At 32.8% G+C, this 22,090-nt stretch overlaps 1 protein-coding gene across 2 annotated transcripts in view; it reads left to right on the forward strand.

Moving 5' to 3' along the window:
• Nplp1 (Neuropeptide-like precursor 1) overlaps positions 1–22,090 on the forward strand; it is a 134,493-nt gene that overhangs the window by 95,877 nt on the left and 16,526 nt on the right. For both annotated transcript variants that reach the window (XM_072534191.1, XM_072534192.1), the window contains exons 4-5: positions 14,170–14,385; positions 15,314–15,553. In XM_072534191.1, coding sequence (XP_072390292.1) covers positions 14,170–14,385; positions 15,314–15,553 — 456 coding nt within the window. The remainder of the gene's footprint in view (positions 1–14,169; positions 14,386–15,313; positions 15,554–22,090) is intronic.

Below are 22,090 nucleotides of genomic sequence, written 5' to 3' on the forward strand. Positions count from 1 at the left end.
AAAATAAGCACGGCACAATTAAAAGTTTATATCTAGTAAAATAACTCTTACAGCTAGTTATTCGAGAAATACCAGCAATACAACGGACTATTCTCTTTTGAGATAGATAGACTTCAATGAATTTACAAGACGTACCCCCAAAATACTATGCCATACCGCAAACGAGACTCCACCTGAGCATAATACAGCATAATTAGCTGTTTTTCACTAAGTATATCTTTGAGGTTTCGAAGTCGGTAGCATGCTGAGTTTATTTTGGAAATAATATCATCACATTGCCTTTTCCAATTGAGACGATCATCAACATACAAACCCAAAAACTTTAGGCATTGAACTTTTTAAATTTGTTTAGAATATATTGATAGTTCGGTATCTAACAGATGTTTCAGTCTATTGTGGAAATGAATAGGATGCGTTTTATCCATATTAAGATGTAAGTAATTTAACGAAAAGCAATAACTAAGATCACACAAGAGTTCGTTACATTTATTTTCAAGAGGTATATGTGATTTATCTGATATAAGTATCGAAGTATCATCTGCATAAAGTGTAAACTGTACATCAGAATTTATTGAGACAATATCATTTAAGTAAATAAGAAATAATATTGGGCCAATTACAGAACCTTGTGGAACACCCATATGAACGTAAATGTAATCTGATTTGCAAATATATACTGATTGTTGGGATACATCTGTTAAGAAGACATACTGACGACGTTCTGATAGGTAGGATTCTATCCATTTTAGAGAGAGATCTTTTATTCCAATATTTTCTAATTTATTAATGAGTAAGGTATGATCGACACAGTAATATCAGATCTACAGTAAGTAAGACACTGGGATGTAAGTCAAATAGTCGTAATTTAGCAAAATAAAAAAGGAGCGCAGCAGAACACGTGATTCTGACCGGAGAAAAAAGCATTGCTCGCCAAAAATACCGGCAAAAATTCTAAATAAAACGCTTCTACTATGGCAAGCATGCCCCTCAATATATAAATCAAGTGATTTCTGATTCTTTTTCACATGTGCAAACACACATAATGGGTAAAAAAGGCCCATCAGGCCTTTTATACTGCCGCTTATGCATAGGCCAATAAGGCAGGTCGAAATTACCTTAATCGCGAAAACTGAGCATCGAGGTTCATGTGACAAACATGGGCTAGATGGCCAGACCTTTCGGGTGCTCAGTCTGCGAGGAGAACACAATTTATTTTGCCAATTCGGAGTCTGAGTAACCGAACACACACATATTTCGGACAGAGAGGCATCAACTTAGATTTATGGTTCTCTGTTCGAAACATACACTGTTTTTGAGGCCGTAGTTATAATATTTTTAGCAGAAGTAAATTCAGTATATCCAAGCATATATGACATCAATATACAAGAAAGGAAATAGAAAAAACTGCGAAAACTATCGGGAAATCAGCATTATATCGTCTATAGGCAGACTGTATGGAAAGACCATAAAGGAAAAATTGGAAATATATATACAAGATAAAATCGGAGAAGACCAGGCGGGTTTCACAGCTGAGAAAGCATGCTTAGATCACATTTACACGGTCGAACAACTAATAGAAAAAAGAATGGCCAAAAATAGATCCGTCTATCTGGCTTTTGTTGATCTTAAGAAGGCATATGACTCAATACCTAGAACCAAGCTATGAGAAGCAATGGAAGACATCGAAGTTCCACGAAGATTAATAAACGCGGTAAAAGCACTCTACAAGAATAACGAAGTAGCTATCAAAACGGGCAATAGAATATGCAGTCCATTTAAGACGACAAAGGGACTACTACAGGGTTGCTCCACATCCCCCACCCTGTTCAAAATATTCCTGGAAAAAACCCTGAAACCATGGAAAAGAAAGTACGAAGGAATGGGTATACCAGTAAGGAACGAATATCTATATACGCTAAGTTTTGCCGACGACCAAATAGTGATCGCACAAGACGAGGATGACCTCAGTTTTATGATGAGAAAACTGGAGCAGGAATATACAAAGAATGGGATGGAAATAAACCTAAAGAAAACTGAATACCTAACAACGGAGAATACAGAAATAAAACAGCTGGAAATAGACGAAGGTAAACAAATCAAAGGAACAGACAAGTATAAGTATTTAGGTTTCATAATATCAAACAAAGGAACAACGGAGGAAGATATAAAAAATAGACTAGGACAAACAAGAGACTGCATACGAACATTGAACCCGGTAGTATGGGATAAGAACATCAGCATGAAAACAAAGAAAAAAATATATAATACCATGACAAGAAGTATCCTCACTTATGGGTGTGAAAATTGGACAATAAATAAGAAAACCAAAAACAAAATAAGAGCAACAGAGATGGAATTCCTAAGGAGAAGCTGCAGAGTAACAAGAAGAGATAGAATAAATAACATGGAGATTAAGAGGAGAATGGGAATGAACTCCGACATAATAACTACATCGAACAGAAGAGGTTAACCTGGTACGGACATGTCAGAAGAGCAGACCAAAATCGGTGGATAAATAGAATAACAGAGTGGAGCCCGATAGGAAGAAGAAAGAGAGGCAGACCCCGAAGATCTTTCAGAGATGAGGTGGACGAAGCAATGAGTAGAAGAAACCTACAGGAAGGGGACTGGCTAAACAGGAAAAATTGGAGAAAACGGTTGAGTGAAGGAATACAGTGAAAACTGTTGAAATCCTTGTATATATATATATATATATATATATATATATATATATATAAGTAAATTCAGTAAAGTAATTAGGGAGAAAAGCCGTTTTTGTACTACCTCTAGAGTTAGGTGGCCTAACCACAATAAAGAAAAACAGAGTGTGTTCCACTACCCAAGACACAAAAAGTAACGACCAGTTTGTCGGTTTGATCTTCGGAGATGTGGATCCCACTTTACAATGGTACTGGGTTGAACGCGCACGAGCGTGTGTGTGTGTGTGTTCTGTGTGTGTTCTGGTTTAATCCCAACTAAAAATATGTATGTTAAACAATGGTAATATTTCCATGATCGATTTTGATTTCCCCTACTAGTATTTTTCGTTTACGTATCATTTCAGATAATTGACCAAGTTAAAACCTAAATATAAATTTGTGTTTACAACCCAAAGTTCATTAAAGTTATTTTTCTTACTTTTGTACTTATTGGGCGTTTAAAATTATTCCTGCAGTTCTACAGAAAGATTTTGTTTGTGAGGATTAATTTAGATAAACTTTTCTTTCGAAAAAAAATTATATTGAGACCTTTATTATACGTATTAAGAAGAGAAAAGATATTTTTCTTTTGTTAAGCCGCTTATGTTACTTGAATCGTAAAATTAGAAGAGAAAAATACTTAGTTGTTTTTCTCACAACTTCTGTTAATTTAATTACTATTTTAATTGGGAATAAACTACAATTTAAATTTAAAATAAGTTTATTGCCTTTGCAATTTCTACTTCGGAAATCGTTATCAATATACAAAACATTAATAAATTAAACAAATGTTGTTTTTTGTTAGTTGTAGTAAAAATTCTTCTAATGTTTTAATTTTATCTGACTCATTCACATTGACAATTCAGACATATACAGGGTATTTCAAAAATGTAAGTCATAAATTAAATCTCACATTCTGAGGACAAAAATACATTGATTGAATCCAACTTACCTTTGTACAAAAGTGTACACAAAAAAATTACAGCTCTTTGAAGTTACAAAATAAAAATTGTTGTTTTGCATTATCTCTTAAACTACTTGACATTTTGTAATAAAAATAAACACGTTACTTTCTTGTTCTGAAAGCATTTTTCATACAAAAGAAACAACAAAATCTAAGCGCACAGAAAAATTTTAAGGGGGGTGTGCAGCCCTAAATCCCCCCAAACTTTTGAGTTCGTTCAAATCAAATGAATTTTGTGACATCACAAGCCCTAGAAGTTGCTCAATGCCTAGGACTGACTGACTTTAGGGCATCAAATGTTTGGTAAGAAAGATTTCGTCGTCGACGCGATATTTCTTTTAACATTTCTTTAAAATCAAAAATCCTCGATGTTTTAGGGGGCACATGTCGATAAGTTGCCTCTTGAATTAAATTGAAAACATTTTTTTTGTAAAATTGATTGATAAAAGATATTATTTATACTAATAATAAATAAATATTTAAGTTACCTATCATTTTATAACCTTTTTTATTAATAACAATAAGAAAACAGTAAAATTTTGCAAAATAAATATTTATTAAGCAAGTAAATTACTCGAATAAATAATCAATTCTCAAATTCAGTTTTGAAATAGTAAAATCGGGAGGCAAATCGCTTCGTCTTTTAACCCTTTATCTATAGCGCATATTGGACTGCTCATTTTTAAAATTATTTAAATTAAAATTTTTTTTTGTCAAAACTGAAAATTTCTTATTTTTTAGAAACACAGCCCTACAATGGTGAAAGCACGAGAAGAAAAAGAATCCCCATATATTTTTTTTAACACTTCATGCTGCGCATGACTCCAATTGGAGTCAAAGTGGTCCTTTGCTAGGTGTACATGACTCCGATCGGGGACAGCAACCCGTTGATTTTTAAGACGGTATATTTTACTAAGTATGACGCCGACGTTATTTAATATTTGTCAGGGTGTGAATGAGGACTTAAAGTGTCAAAAAATTTTATCAGTTCTTTGCTGTGGTAGTTTCGTGAATCAAAATGGCGGAAAGTATGCCGGGCTTTTCAAATTATGAAAAACAAGAAGTATTCCTGCCTTCAGACATAGTATTTCAAAATTTCCTATGGTTAATAAGGGACGAGCAAAGAGAAAGCGTTGCAAAATATGCTCCGAAAACAAACTTAGAAATCAGACAATATATCAATGCGAAAAATGCCCTGATCAACCCGGATTTTGTATTGAATACTTTGAAATTGCTGAATGTGAATCAAAACCAAATCAATGTGTGAACCTTTCTGTATTTTACAGAATAAATAAACTTGTTTCTTCTAAAATTCCGTTATATAATTATTTTTCTAGAAAAACGTTCCAATTTACCTTGTGCCGATCGGAGTCAGTCAGCGATAGACTAGAAATTCTTAGCCAGGTGCGCATGACTCCCATCGGAGTCAAAAATTCAAATCACATGTTATAAATGAAGACACAAGTGCATAAAGGATCTATGTAACCTAAACAACTTTTCAAGTAAAATGAATTCAAAGTTTTTTAATTAGAACTTTTTTATTAATAGAATGATACAATTTTGAAGAAACTTAGACCTTAAAGTACACTTTTTAATAATGATAATTTAACAATAATAATTCACAACTAAAGAAAAATATTTAATTATAAATGTACATAAATCCTTTATTCCCTAAGTAACTTAGGCAAACATTTTTAATTCAAAATGCATAAAGGATACAAGAAACAATAAAACGATGTAAAACCAAATGTTATCTCTAATTCGTTCTTCTTTTTTTTATTTTTTTATTTATTTCATTTTCGATTTCTGTGCCTTCTTTATTTTCCCATAGACGAGTATAAAAATGTCTATAAGTTTCCTATATAAAACAAAGTTGTTGTTTTAAATTATTAATTTTTTCAACGGACAGAGTATTTGTTTTGTTTGGTATAACTTCTAATACAAAACTTTCTCCTGAATTCGCCCTTACATTTTTTATTATATCCACTTTTAAGAACGGCGTGTTTGGGTCTAAGGAGTTTTTGTAGTAATATTCACCGTAGCTATCCACACGTATCCATTTGATATCATCTCTAAAATTTATTTTATCTCCACAGCAATTTTTTTTTCTATTTAATAAGTGTAATTTATTTTCTATGTCTGCTATATTTTTAAAATGGTCGGTCATATTTATAATAACAGAACCTTTTTTCCTTGATTCTCTTATAATATCTCTATATTGATCTGCGGCATATATGGTCTCAACTTTTCGTAATTTCTTTTCAATTATTCCAAAATCTCTATCAGAATCTAAAAAGGAATGCCCTACTTCTGGAAATTTATGGTCTATTATCTTCACGTATTCCTTTAAAATTAAGTACTGATATAGGCATATTAGGTTAAAATTTTTGTTCTGCCCTGCACACGAGTCAGACCATATGAGAAGATGGTTTATTTCTTTCTTTCTGCTTGTTAAAAGTTGAACAAATGGCTGCAAGCTACTGCCAACTTCAAGACTGCCCTTCGTTGCTACATCTTCGGTCCAATTAAAAAAGTAGGCTTTATCACCCTCTGACGTTATTGAGTGGATTCCAAAATTATAGAACCACATCTGCCTCAAATAAAATGCCTTAGAAGTAGTAAGGCGTGGTAAAGGCATGGTCTGTTGTAGGTCCATGGTTAAATAGCATATTTCTTTATTATTATGTGCCCGTTCTCTATCGACTTTTTGTTGCTCAAAAGCAAATTTAAATTTTTCTTTGTGGATCTCATCCCCTAAATTTGCATCGCACATACTGCATTTATCACTTTTGGGCTGGTCAAAAGACAAATTAAATTCTGATGAGAAAATGTGCGTATAAAAACTTTTTGAAACCAAAAACCATTTGTCCATCTTAGTTTCTTGAACATATTCTTGATACAATTCATGCATTTGTTATATTTAACAAGGGAGACAAATACATTTTATTGGCATTTTTGTTTCGCGAATAGTGTGACTGTTCTGCAGGAAAAGAAAGAATGTGTCCTTTTACAGCATCAACCACATCTTTTTCTATTTTATTTGGTCTAGAATTATGATGCCCCCTTTTATCTGGTGAAGGAGTTGTCCCTGATTTTAATTGATTCTGAATGAGTTGCACCTTTTTATTTGATATTTGGTAAAGGGAGATAAAGGCAGTCTTGCAGACAGTTTTGATACGTGTCTGACACGTTATTGTGTAACCAAATGTATATGATTTATTTTTACTAATGTTTTTTCTATGGCGATTAACTGGCATAATCGAAACAGATTTAAAAAGTAATGAGCTATCTAATGCGTAAAACTTACAAAATATTGTTTCCCTATCAAACTTGTTAAATTGCTCATCACATTTCTTTTTGCAATTTTCTTTTTTGCGTAAAGATCCTAATTCGGGATTTTTGCTTGGCATCTCTTTTTTACTTTTTAATGACATGTATGTCTCACCTCTCTGTCTCGCTAAGGCAGTCTTATTCTTCTTCCATGTTTCAGGACGGCGTTTCCTTATTCTTGTTTTTTTTTCTGGCAAATTGAATACCTTTCTCTGAACATTATGTCTAGATATTAAAACACTTTCCTTCCTGTCCAATAGATTTTCAGTATTTTCATGTTGAGTTATAAGTAAAACTGAATCTTCTGCTATGACATGTGGTACTGATATGGGATGACTTTCATCCTCACAATGAGAATCTTCAAAACTTTCGCTCGAATCAGTACTATCTGGATTGTAGTCGTCTGAAGTATATTCTGGAGAAATTACTTCATCTTCAGATATAGAATCTACAATTTAAAATTTTGTTTAAACATATAGGGTAGGTAGGTTACTTTATAATTTTTATCTGTAGACCAAAACAATTTAAACAATTTAATTTTAGAATGAATATTTACCGTTAAATGTATCTTGCAACTCCGGTGAAGATATCTGCTTTTCATGCAGGATATTCTCGATTCTTGGTGGAGTTTTATCTTGTTCAGGTAAAGTTTCGGCAATATCTACGACAATAAAGTTATGCTTAATCTCTTTTTATCTGATCCAGTTGTTCTACAATGTTTAAATAATAAAAACATTGCTCAAAACAAGTTTTATGCAGGTATTTTGTTACCGTTCCGGTAAACTCTTAACCTCAAATTAATATTAAGAAGCATATTTCAGTAAAAAACAAGATTTATTATTAATTCAACATACCTTCATACTGTTTTTGTCCCAGAAAAAGTAAAAGTCTACTTCTTGCTGACATTTTCGCAACTTATTTCACTATTTTCACTATAAAAGTACACAGTACGATTTTAGATGTAAAGAACAACATAACCTAACTTTAGGGATCTATGTAACATGACATGACAACAGCAATCCGTTTGGTCAGACATAAAAGATCTATGTACAATATTGAGCACATGGATCTTTTATGCACTTTTGTAATAAAATATTGCTTGGTACATAGATCCTTTATCCCCTAAATAAATCGTTGCTAAACGTTTTTAAGCCAAATAAATCTTATGAAGCAAATTTAGGGGTTAAAACAGACCTACTGAGCCTAAAAACTGATTTTTTTAAAAAATGTTACCTAGATCCTTTATGCACTTGTGTCTTCAAATAAATATACACTTTATTTAATTAATTTAATATTAGTATATATTTTAATATCAATTACAAAATAGTTATTGCCGCTCCTGGGTAACACCTCTCGAAAAAAGTCAGCAGGGAATGTGTAAAATTATAATTTGTAATAGATATGCTGTACAATATAAATTTAATGCGATAAATTCCCAAATAAATCTTTAAAATCAAAAGATAAATATTGCACCAGACTGAAAGTAGGCGTTTTGCAGACCGATTTTTAGTGATTTCTCTCACAAACCGATTAACCAAACGTCACAACTTATCTCAAACAACTGAAGTTAATACCGTCTTCTTTTATTTTAAAACCCAATTCGATAAATGAGGTTGAAAACCGGAAGTAGGTTTCGGAAATTGTATAGAATACAGCTTAGGGCCTTTTCTAGTCCAGAAATATCAATCAGGAGATATATTTTCGCTTGATGAAGCGTGAGACCGATACACTGGGAAAGCTCAAATAACTAAAAAACCAGTTTCTAGAAATTGCTTTAGATGATGTATGTTCGTAATGTAGTAAGTCACAATTATTTTTAGATTTGAACTACAGTTCATTTTATTTTAGTCTATTTTAATTTGGATTTACCATATAATTATTACAGTTAACCGCTTAAACTACACTGAACCACATAAAAAATGACGATTTAAAATGTAAATAAAGTTACACTCGACAATTATTTATTTTTAGTGGGATTTTTAGAACATGGCTCATTCAGCTTATTATTTTGAAATGTTTACATTTGGTAACGATGGTTATTAGCATGGTCGTATAAACATAGATGGACACAGCAATAAGATACCTTAAACACACACTGTTTTGAAGCTTCGATATTCCTGGACAAGAGGGTAAAGGGGAGTAAAACGGGTATCGATAGACTGTGATACTTCCTCAATGAGCATAAGCGTGCTTGAATTTTTACTCGCGGGGATAATTATTCAGACGTTAATAATTGGAAGTAGTAATAATGTATAAAAACACGTTTTTATAGAAAAAATAAAATACAATTTTATTTGCTTTAAAATTATTACAATAAAATATAGTTGAGCTCAAGTTAATTTTTTAATAGGTATCAAATAATCCTACGATAAAAAAAACAATTAAAAAATATACATTTGTCAAATTTAAGTACATACCTATATTTATTGATAATGTATTAAAACATATTTTTTCAAATTGTGACAAATTTGCTTTAATACAATATGAATAGATTCCTCGTAGTAAGGGTTTCTGCTACAAAAATATTTATTGATCATTCCAAAGCTCTTGCTGACATTTGACATAAAATTATTTGCAAATATACCTTTTTATTAAAAAGTAGGCGTGAAAATGTATAAATTATTGGAAAGCTATTTAGCGAACAGAAATATTAAAGTAAAAATGGTAAATAGACATAATAGAAGACGTTGGTACAGAAATAAATTTTTATTGATTGCGAAATAAAAGTCTTAGTAAGAACGCTTCTTATGCGCACGGTGTTAGCATCTAAAGTAGTCCTCGTTTCATGATGAATTCCAATTTTAAAATATTTCTCAAGAACCAATTTTAAAAGTTGCATAGAGTGACCATCGATTGCATCTTCATCATACATATGGTCACCAAAATGCTCATAAATTTATTTTGGGACATTTTGTATGGTTTTATTAATCAAAATATTCATAAGGTTTTTAACTCGTCTGTTGTAGATATTTATAGTTTTATTAAAAAATCTGAAATATTTTTCAGCTTCCTCACATGTTTTAATAACCAAAAAGGATGCTTTTGAAAGGTTTTTATACTGTTTTCTCTGTTGAAGTTTAGAGTAAGTTTCATCATTAATCAATATTATTTGGAAACCTACATCGAAAAATATATGAGTTTTATTCATTTCACTAATTTATTTGAATTCATGAGAAATATTAAATTAAAACGCTACTAAACAGATCTTTTTAATCAGATGATGTCTACTTACAATTTAAAAATGTCTATACTAATTTCATGAACTAATATCTTGTTCAATACATTAATGAATATGAATAAACCCAATGGTACGCCTATGAAAGACATATTTTAAAATGTAAACAAACAGGCTTCCTCAGTTCCTCATCTTAAATAATGTAAACAAACAGCACTTACAAATTAAATGAGACATTGGGATGTAAATATTTCGTTTTTTTGCAAATGCAATACTGTAGCACCATTATTATAATATGTTTATTTCACTATTTACAAATATCACTTAAAATACAGCCAAAATATCGAAAAACAACTTTTCCTCATCTTGGGTAAAAAGTAAACAAACATGGACATGACATGGAACAGCATTTGAAGTTTGACGTACAGCCATAAGACAGAGAAATGTAAACACCGTTGCCATTAATAAATAGTTTTCAGTGCTTCTGCATATAAAATGCACTTGATGTTTTAATTACAATTAAATATATTAATATAAGTAATAAATTATTATTTTGGTTTGATAGCACCTGTAGAGTATAAAATAAATATAGTAATATTTTTAGCGATACGTAAATAAGATATTTTAATAAAAAAACGGGACAACATTTGAAGGTGCTGAGAATGTGACCTAGTCAAATAATTTTGGCTTCACATTTTTATGTAAATAACTGAGTCCATCTGTGTTTATACGTCCATGGTTATTAGCAACGGATTTGTACCGGGTGGTCCAATAAGCCGATCTCTCGGCTATATATCAGAAACTATTCATGTTATAACTTTAGGAGAAAAAATTTCTTAGTAAAAGTGGCCAAGAGAAATCGCTGGAAATAACTTTCAAGTTTCTGGATTAACCGCTAGGGAGCGTAACCTGTGAAAACTTTGAAAACCAGTTTTTTGGGAAATATGTCCAATTATTCCCAAGTGTTAAATAAGTAAACTAGAAAGAGGCCTAAATTCTACACAAAGTTGATCAAGTACTTATTTTTTATTTTTTCAAATAAAGGGTGGGGGAGAGTGGGAAAGTATTTGTGGATAAATACCTATAACTTTGGTTTGGATCAACCGATTTTAACGAAATTAGTGTCATTAGAAAGAGTGTGGATGAATTAATTTACATCTACTATAAAATAATTGCATTTAGTTTTAATTGTCATAGGTAGAGGGTACTTTCGAATAGAAAAAATTAAAATTTTTCTTCAATATGTTTAATGGAAACACCTATTTATTGTAAATTATAATGGAACTGGATTAAATTCGTAACAAAATGGCGCAAACCGCATGTTAATATCTTTTGTCGAACTCCAGATATGAATAAAAACGCATAAACATAAGCAATAGTATAGTATTGACTCACCCTGTATTATAAATTAAATTAAAAAATAAGTCAGTAGGTACTTTTAATTTTTATTATAGCAGAAGAATCTTAATGTTGATACCTATTTTGACCATTGTTATTTCATATGATTAAAAATAGTGTTTTCGAAACTCAGTAGGCTACGACAACAAATTTGACGGGGAGTTAATATTGTTTATTTATTGACAGCAGTCAAAACATTGTTAAGAAGTGTTATATTATAATTCGAATTGAAGATTGCACTTTTTTCAATAGATATCAATATTGGTAATATTAGTAATTAATTATCAGTACTAATAATTCGTGATGAGTATATCAAATGCAGAATTGTATGATATGATTGGAGTTTATTTCGAATGTCACCAAAATGCCGCTATTGCCTCACGTATATATTCTGTAAGATATCCTGACAAGAGACATTATGGCAAAGAAGTATTTGAAAGAAAGGCAAGAAGATTAAGAGAAACTGGTAGCTTTCATCGTCCTTGTTTTAAACGACGTAGTAGAGGTATGACCGAAGATAATTCAATCAATGTTCTTGCATTATAAGTAGTCGGCAAATGTCTATAGAATTAAATATACCTAAAACTACTATTCTAAGGATTTTAAAACATTACAAATTGGAATTTCCTTTAAACTTTAGATTCAACTGTTATTTTAATATTCAGATAAAAACGGCAACACGGCGCTTTTATCCTTTTATCCATTTCTTAAAAATACTTATGCACGATTTATCTTGTGAAATAATTGTGGATTTTTCAATATTTTTTGGGTTTTAGTAAATATAGTGGTTTATTTTTCACCAATATTTATTGTTCTGTTTTTTAGACTGCATCCTTATCATATAGTTCTCCACGAAGCTTTACATGAGAGAGATTTTAATGCAAGGCTGGATTACTGCAATTGGATGTTAGGTCTGCTAGAAGATCAACCGCATATCATGTCAAAGATTTTGTGGACAGACGAGGCTACGTTTAATAGTGCGAGTGGTGTTAATCTGCATAATATGCATTATTGGGCTGAAGAAAATCCGCACTGGATACATGAGATGCAGGTTCTAGGTAGATGGAGTCTTAATGTTTGCTGTGGTATAGTTGATGGAAAGATCGTAAGTCCATATTTTCTTGATAAAACTTTAAATGGCAAAATATATTTGGATTTTCTGGAAAATCAGTTGCCTGTTTTATTGGAAGATATTTCCTTACAACCAGGAAGAGATATGATATTACAATATGACGGGTGTCCTGCGCACTTTTCCAGACGAGTTCGAGATTATTTGTATGTAAGTTATCCAATAAATAGATTGGAAGGGGAAGTATATTTTCATGGCCAGCTAGATCTCCAGACTTAACATGTCTGGACTTTTATCTGTGGGGAAGATTGAAGGACTTAGTGTACCAAACTCGACCAACCACGCAAGACGACATGAAACATCGCATTATAAACGCAATAAATACTATATCAACAGCTGAGATTGAAGCAGCTGTTATGTCTACGCGCGAAAGATTACATCTTTGTGTGGACAACGATAGAAAAAAATTTGAACAATTAATTGATAAAAGTTTTAATGATCGAGATATTTATATGATCTTTCACATATTTAATTTTAAGTTATATCCATCAATTTCTATTTTACATCTGGTTGGTTCTTTGCTGACTACTATTGTTTAAGTTTTCTGAGATGAAATTATCGTATTAAATTCTTTTGCTCTTATCTGAAAGCTGCGGACCAGTCTTTGTAGACTATCTTCATCTTGGGCTGTCAATATTGCGTCGTCTGTGTAACAGAGTATTTTTATTTCTTTGTTTTACATTCTGTATCCTCTTCCTTTGTTAAAACTTTTGATGATTTTATCCATAATCAATTTGAAGAGCATGGGGCTCAATGAATCTCATTGTCTAATTCCGCTGTCTATTTCTATAGGTTCTCTAAGTTGTCCATCTATTCTGATCTTCCATTTTGTTGTTTTGATATATGTTTTCGATAGTTTTTATAATATTTAGGTAAACTTCTCTATTATACAGAAGATGGATTACATATTTAAGTCTTACTGTCTCAAACGCTATGCCAAAACATACAATGAAAGTTCCGCTATATATATATATATATATATATATATATATATATATATATATATATATATATATATATATATATATATATATATATATATATATATATATATATATATATATATCCCACAGCCGTTAGTTCTGGAATTCCTTCGAAGCAGATGGATGTTGACCCTTCTCGAATACCGTGGAAGCCAGACTGATTTTATAGCGGCTCGCAGCTGTGTTGACCTTTGAATTGTCTCGAAAATACTAGAACAAAAGTGAGAATAAACAAAATGTTTACAGGTTTTTAATATGACTCATAATTTATCGTAACAGTGTAAATTAAACAGTAAGCGTGACAAAAGAGATCCGTGCGGCAGTCCATTGCTGAGCTTCATTTGTACACTTCAGTAGCTTACTATTTTTATCCCGTTAATCACTCCTAGTAATTTATGCGGATTTGCCTTGATAAAATAAAACCAAATTTTATTTATTTATAAAGCCATTACTTAAAATTTGTGATACTTACCGAACACCGTTAATTTCAGGTATAGAGTCTTTAGCCAGAAATGGAGACTTACGCTTAAGGAGGGAACTCCAAGGCCTACTGGAGAACCTCTCCGATAAAAGACATATTGGTAGTTTGGCTCGGAGCTACGATTTACCATTTAACGGTAAAAGGTCCTTAAGCAGTTTGGCCAAATCTGGAGACCTTCTTAAGCATATGCAGTACAAACGAAGCCCAAACTCACAGGAAAAAGTTGGTAAGTAATTCGTAATCTCATATTAAACAATTGTAAAAAATGTTACAAAAAATTCAGAGATAAATTTACATTTTATAGCAAACTAAACTTTTTGTTTATAATAATTTATTTATTTCATTTGTTATTAATATTCAAGAAGGTGTGTAGGCCCACGGCTGAAAAACAAACAAACCATTGCGTATTTTAAAACATTGTCCAAAAAATACTGTCTATTTAGGTGACTTCTAACAAAATACACCATAAAAATCATGCGTGGAGTCAGGTAAGGCTATATTTTGTCTCATCTAATCTTCAATCTCTACTTTAAAAGAATATTTAGCGATGCTATTCGAAATTGAAAAAGGCATTCTACTAAACAGATACTGATTGGACAATATCGAATATGTAGATAACACTATTGTATTTTTTATTGAATAGGGTTTTTAGCGCAACTTAAAGAACCGGAATTTTCTGTTCTCTTAGTCGATTTGTTCCAGTTTTACGCTGTCGAAGACTCGGTTTACGCCCTTTTTCTTTAGATACATTAAGCATACCCCTTATATTCTATGCATTGCCTAGAGATCATGACGTAGACGTAAAAGTAGGGTTTGCTTGTTCGCTTGTAAAAGCTGTAGTCATTTCTAAGAATTTTTCTGTAACAGGCTATCAACTTTTCGTTATTAACTACGAGACTTTTTGAACTAGCCATTTAAGCTCCAAAACATCCTGTGCATCCTTACTATTTCTACTAAATCTACCAAATCTGATTAACAGGTAAACTTCCCCAAGCAGCTTTAAAACTTTCCACATTGTGCAATATTTGTCGTAAATAACATTAACGGTCTATCTATATCTAAAGAACAAACACCTATTTAATCCTTAAATCTTACAACACGATAAAGAAACTTAACGAGAATCTTTTATAACGTCCTTATTCATTAAATTGCAGAAGCTGGAGCCTCTAATACAATTAGTAAACAATCTCCAGACAATCTAACCGGCTACAAGCAGCCATTGTCGGAAGACAAAGGAGCATCGGGAGAATCGAAGAGAGGAAAGAGGGAAGCGGATTATTATTATGAAAATGGGAACGAAAATTATTCACCGGTCTATCAAAACACGTACGATTATGACGACTTGATCCAGGATCTGCATGACGCTTATCCAGAAGTAGGAAAACGGTTTTTGGGTACGTGACTATGCATGTGTTTCGCTGTTTTAAGAATTAGAAATATTTTTTTGTGTAGCAACTGAATACTTCCAGTAAAGTGGGATGTATATTGAAAAATATTTATATTTTATTAGAAGCGAGTATCCATATAACCTTTAAAAATACCTAACCTCCCTTTTTTTGTTTGAACCAATTTTTTCTACGCTATATATTTAACAAATTCTTTATTTCATTTCTACACATAAATTGAACATTCATGGTTGAGATGACATAAGTTATTAAACAATAAATAAAGCGCCTAAAACTTAATTTAGCTTGGTTAAGTTAGCATTTTATTGTTATCGAGAAGAGGTTTACTTGCAATGCCAATGACCCTGCTGAAGCGCCACCAAGAAAATAGTTTTTCGTCTTGTTCCTTTCCTTCTTTTTCTTCTCTGCAGCTTTTATATTGACAGCGTTCGCTGTTCCTTAATCTTCGTCGTCACTCATTTCTGTCCTTTGGGTCTTCTTTGTCTGAACCTTTTTCTCTTCAGCTCTATCCTTCGTTTCACATAGTTTTCATTTCTACATTTGACATGACCAAACCATTGAAATCTTTGTTCTTGAATTTTTTTTTGAGATTGCACTCTCGGCCGCAGCTCTTTTCCTGATCAAGTCGTTCATGATACTGGCCCTTCTAATTTTACCCAACATCCACCATAACATTTTTATTTCAGTTAACTTCATCTTCGTTTCCTGAATCTTCTTTACAGCCCACACTTCATCGCTGTACACCAACGCAGGTCGTACCACATTCTCGTATATTTTTCCTTTCAACCCTTCCCAGATTGATCCACCACAGAGTATCTCGCTCATTTGCTTTCAGTTAAACCTACCAGCCTCTATCCTTTGGGTAATTTTTGGATCTCGTGTCCTATTTTTCGTTATATAGGAGTCAAGGTGTTTAAATTCTCCTACTTGTTCTAGTTTTATATGTCCCCAACCATTCCTTCCTTCTCTAACCCTCCAACTTCTCCTCAAATAATTATGTGCTCTTCTGTACCGACACGATATCATCAGCAAAGAGCTTTGATCAATGAGCCCCCTCCCTTACTCTTCTGACATAATCCACACTGTCCTTCTCCTATCAATATCAATCATTAACTTTATCCCTCTATAGTTCTTACAGTTCTCAATGCTCTCTTTATCTTTATATAAACCTCCACAAGTATTTTATCAGGTCCTACTGCCTTACTTCCTATTTAACGCCTTCATCCTATTTATATCCTTAATCCTATTTAACGCCTTGAAAACTTAATCTCTCTCTATCCCCGGTATTATATTCTCATTTGGGATCCCGCATCCTCTGTCTCTCCTCTGGTGTTCTTTCTTTAGCAACTTTTTAAAGTACTTATACCATTTTTGCTTTATTTTAACATCGGTTCTTAACACTCTTTCATTCACACTCTTAATCTGTAGCACGTATTTCAAGTCCTTTGATAACTTGTCCCTTGCTTTAGCAATGCTGTATAACCGTTTCATCTCCTCAAGTGTTTCCAAGTCTTCATACAGCTGTGCAGATGATCTTTCCTTAGCGGTAGCTACAGCGCGCTTTGCTTTCCTCTTTGCTACCCTGTATATGAAGGTAGAAAATGGTTTTTCAAAAAACCAAAATTATCCAACGTTGAATTCAGTATTATATTCACATCTATATAATAAAGAATGTCTTGTTTCTCAATTGCCTATAATTTCTTCTTGTTATTCTTGAAATAGAACGAGGCCCTGTCATTTTTGTCATCTGCTATCTTGTAACCTGACTGACATACCAACGTTTTAGACACCTACCAACTGGACGTCTTGATTCTTATGCTCTTGAAAGCCTTTTTTCTTTTACTCGGATTATACAAAAATTGTTGTCTATCGTGAATTTGGTATTTCTCTGTTATTATTAGGGTCTTGTTTTCTCCCTTTCTTGTTCGATATTATCTATCCTTCTTTCCATGTCTAAAGTACGTTAGATTGTTAAGAATTAATTAACAAAAATAAGTTGAAAGGACAATAAGTGAAAGAAAATTGCAATATCTTAGATATATCATGTGTCGAGAAAGATACGACAACTTACAGCTAATGTTCGAAGGCAAAAAAAGTGTAGAACGAGTGTAGAAAAACAAGAAATACAATGACTTATAAACCTAAAAAATCATACTGTTGTAGCTTAAAACAAACCTTTAGAGCAGTTTTTTACAAATTTATAGTGGCTGTGGTGATTACCAACCACTGCAATGGTTATAGCACATGAAGAAAAAGAACTTGATAGCACATGATGAACTATATAGAAATCAGCCAGCCACTTCCTAGCATATTTGTCACAACGGAGTAAAAATTCTGGATGGATTTTATTGGAGCCGGGTACCTTTCCAGACTTAATTACTGATGTTGCTGAAATAATTTCTTCTGAAGTAAACTTGTCAGAGTATTTGCATGTAGGCGGGCATGCAGACTTTAGTATTTTTAGTTCTTGTTTTATTTTGGTGGTATGGTCACGGTCTCTAGGTGCTCTTGAGATTGCTACAATGCGGGAGGCCAGTCTATTGAGAGCTACTGGTACTTTGTCTCTAGTTGGGAGTCTGCTACTATTAAGTTTTTTAAGTAAAAACCATGCTTTTCCGCTTCATTTACCAAAGTCTAATTTTTAACAGTTTCCATACATTTTTGTCGTCTGGCTGCATCCAAACTGTGTAGTAGTTCGTCCGTAATTTCTCGGTCTTGGCTTTCGTTGTATTCTTGATACAATTTCCTACATTTTTCATTCCATATTGGGACACCTTAACCATCTTTATAAATTATACACCCTAATAATAACGAACGGATTAGAGACAAAGCTGGATTTTTACCAACCTCGGGAACAAGCCGGTTTCCGCCCTAATTACGGCACAAACGATCACCTGCAGTGCCTAAAACTCTGATAGAAAAAACTAACGAATATAACCGTCCCTTGGCATTGATATTTGTAGACTTTAAAAAGGCGTTTGATACAGTGGAACTACCGTCCATCTTAAGAGCACTACAAGATTGCAGGGTCGACCACAGATATTATAATACAGTTAAAAATATATATGAAAATGCCACAACAATCATAAGTCTACATTCAGCAACTAATAAAATAAATAAAATAAAGATAAAAAGGGGAGTCAGGCAAGGTGATACCATGTCACCAAAGCTGTTCATTACCGTTCTTGAGTATGCATCTAAAAAACTAACATGGCAACAGAAAGGAATATCCATCGATGGAGAAAGATTAAACCATCTACGTTTTGAGGACGATATCGTGCTTCTGTCAAATAATCTGGGAGAGATCAAAGACATGCTCCAAGAACTGAATGACATACTACAAGAAACTGGGCTGGAGATAAATTTCGAGAAAACCAAAATGATGACCAATATGGTTCCCAGCGAAGAGATACAGATCAATAACAACAAGGTAGAATTAATCGATAAATACACATACTTGGGTCATGAAATTAGAATAACCAGAGACAACCAAACCTGCGAGCTAAATAGACGAATCACGTTGGGATGGGCAGCATATGGAAGGATGAGAGACATTTTTAAAACAAATACCCCAATTCACCTGAAAAGGAAGGCATTTAACCAATGCATCTTTCCAGTCTTGACCTACGGCGCAGAGACCCTAACTTTAACGAAAGCTACTGCCGAAAAACTGAGGGTAACACAAAGGCGAATGGAGAGATCAATGCTGGGCCTGACCTTGAAATATCGCGTGAGAAATGCGGAGATACGCCGACGAACTGGCGTAGACGATATTATACTGCGAATCAATAAACAAAAGTGGAGGTGAGCTGGACATGTTGCTAGAATGGAAGACGGAAGATGGACGAAGAGATTATTGGAGTGGAGACCAAGAGCCGACAAGCGAAGTCGAGGCAGACCACCCACCCGATGGACCGACGACCTAAGGAGAATAGAAACAAACTGGATTGCAGCAGCTAGAGATAGAGAGAACTGGAGACGTTTGGAGGAGGCCTATATCCAACAATGGATGTGAAAATGGGGCTGGATGATGATGATGATGATGATTGGGACACACTCTTTACGATATCCTCTGGGTAGTTGCCTAGTCCTAAGAAAAATTATTTTGACTATCTAAATATTTACAATTAAAAAAAAACTGTTTCAGCTACATTTTTTGCAAAAATTTAATAAGGTACGTGGGCCTCATTTATTTTGAGTGTATAATATAAATTCAGGAAATACGTCACTTTATATCCTTTTCTCGATTTTCTTTCAAAACCTTTTTTCTAAAAACTAGAATTCGCTTTTAAACAGAACATTCGTTTAAAAAATTATAGTTTGCTAATAAAAAATATCCTAATTTTCCTCTTCACATCCTATATTTTTTATAAAAGACTATTTATTTTACAAAAAAGTCAGTAATTCAAGAATCCTAAACATATCCTATTTACATAACGTTTAAAGCCACCTCATCCGTCAAAAATCCTTTGTGAATTTTAGCTCTACAAAGCACGTCCGAATTTATTTACTATGAGATAAAAATTACAAAAGCGTGCATGTAATCCTACAGATAAAAGATTTAAAAATATTATGAGGCTGTAAAATATTATCTGCATTGCGTATATTAACACGAATAATAATAAAACTTATGTAGCTGTAAACTATTGGTCCAAAGGTTATTAAAAAGCATTATAATATGCATTACGTCGAAAAGTATGAAGCAAATTTATTCTTTTAGATTAAAAATATTAGAAATTTATCGACGAAGAGCTGTAGTATAATTTATAGTAACAATATTATATTGGAAACATAATGTTTTTCAAAAATTTCAGGATTAATTTTACTGCGGAATAAATTATCTAACGTAGGTATGAGATCTTCTTCTTCTTTATGTGCCTTGTCCGTTCCGAACGTTGGCAATCAACATGGCTATTCTGACTTTGTTTACGGCAGATCTGAATAGTTCAGCAGATGACAATCCGAACCATTGCCGCAAGTTTTGGAGCCACGAATGTCTTCTCCTCCCTGGACCCCTTCTGCTGTCTATTTTCCCTTGAACGATCAGTTGTAGTACTCTATATTTATTATGTCTCATAACGTGACCCAAGTATTCCAACTTTCTTTTCTTTATACTTATTTCTACCTCTCTCTCTTTACCTATCCGGCGTAGTACCTCTTCGTTGGTCACGTTGGTAAGCCCACATTTCGAAGGCCTCTACTTTTTTCATCAATGTTGCGGTCATTGTCCACGCCTCCATTCCATATAACAAAACCGGGAATACATAACATTTCAGAAGTCGAATTTTGAGAGGTAGGGTGAGGCTTTTAGAGGTGAAAATTTGCGAGAGGTATGAGATACCTTGTTTAAAACTCAAGATATGCTGACCAGACTACATTCACTTTATTTCCATACAATAAATCATATACAATACAACAAACTCCTTGTTTATGTATGTCATAAAAAAACTTCTTTGCCATATACTCGTACGCTGTACACCAGATCCTAAAAATTACATTTTTAAATTTATTTTTGAAGATTCGATCTAAAATTCGGAAATAGTTTTTAAAAATACTGAAATAAAATCTGATAATATAACACTATATACAATCTGATATATAATATATCAAAAATACTGAAAAAACTTGTCTCTAACCTAAAAATCTTGTTCAGAATTTTTTGAAAACGTCACAAAGAAAATAAAAAATGTAATTCTCATAAAAGTCACAATGAATAAGAAATATAAAATGGATCTAATTTTCACACTTTAGCATATTTCGGAATGAAAATGTAATATTTCTTGGTAGTATTGTAGAACAAGAAGGAAAAATGTATAGAATAGATGGGTGGAATACTTTAACCAGGCACTTAATATAGAGAAATAAGAAGAGAACCTGGAAAACAAAAGAGATGAGGTAAGGAAAACAGGCGAGTGCGAAGAGGAACCACCGCCGATTCTTGAAGTTAAAAAATATGCAGTTAAAAAAACAAATCACCTGGAATAGATAATCGATCCGTTTTTATCTTGTTTAGGCTCTGTGCCTCTTCAAGGATGGTATTATTTATTGGTTAAACGTAAGGTTGCCGCTTTCCGAGACAGGGCGTGGCTATAAAGCAGGAGTACTAGAAGAATTTCCTACTTTTGCAAATCCTGGCCTATGCTGATGATATCAATATGATTGGGAGAACGTAAACGCTATTATACGAGAGGCGTATGTAGCATTAAAGGAATCAACTACAAAAATGGGTTTAATAGTAAACACCAACAAAACGATGTATATGAAAATAAGCACGCAACCACAAATCCTACGACCACTTGTTATAGTCATCGAAGCAGTGAACGAATTTGTATACCTGAGAGCGCTCCTTAACACTGAAAATGATGCTACTGCAGAGAAAAACCGCAGAATTTCACAGCCAACAGATTTTATTTAGGGCTTAATCTCCTTAAATCCACAAATATATCAAGAAATAAAAAAATAAAACTCTATAAAACAATAATACGCCCAGTCCTAACATATTGTTCAGAGACTTTGAAAATAATG

Source organism: Diabrotica undecimpunctata, chromosome 6 (genome assembly GCF_040954645.1).
Source record: "Diabrotica undecimpunctata isolate CICGRU chromosome 6, icDiaUnde3, whole genome shotgun sequence".
NCBI lineage: Eukaryota > Metazoa > Arthropoda > Insecta > Coleoptera > Chrysomelidae > Diabrotica > Diabrotica undecimpunctata.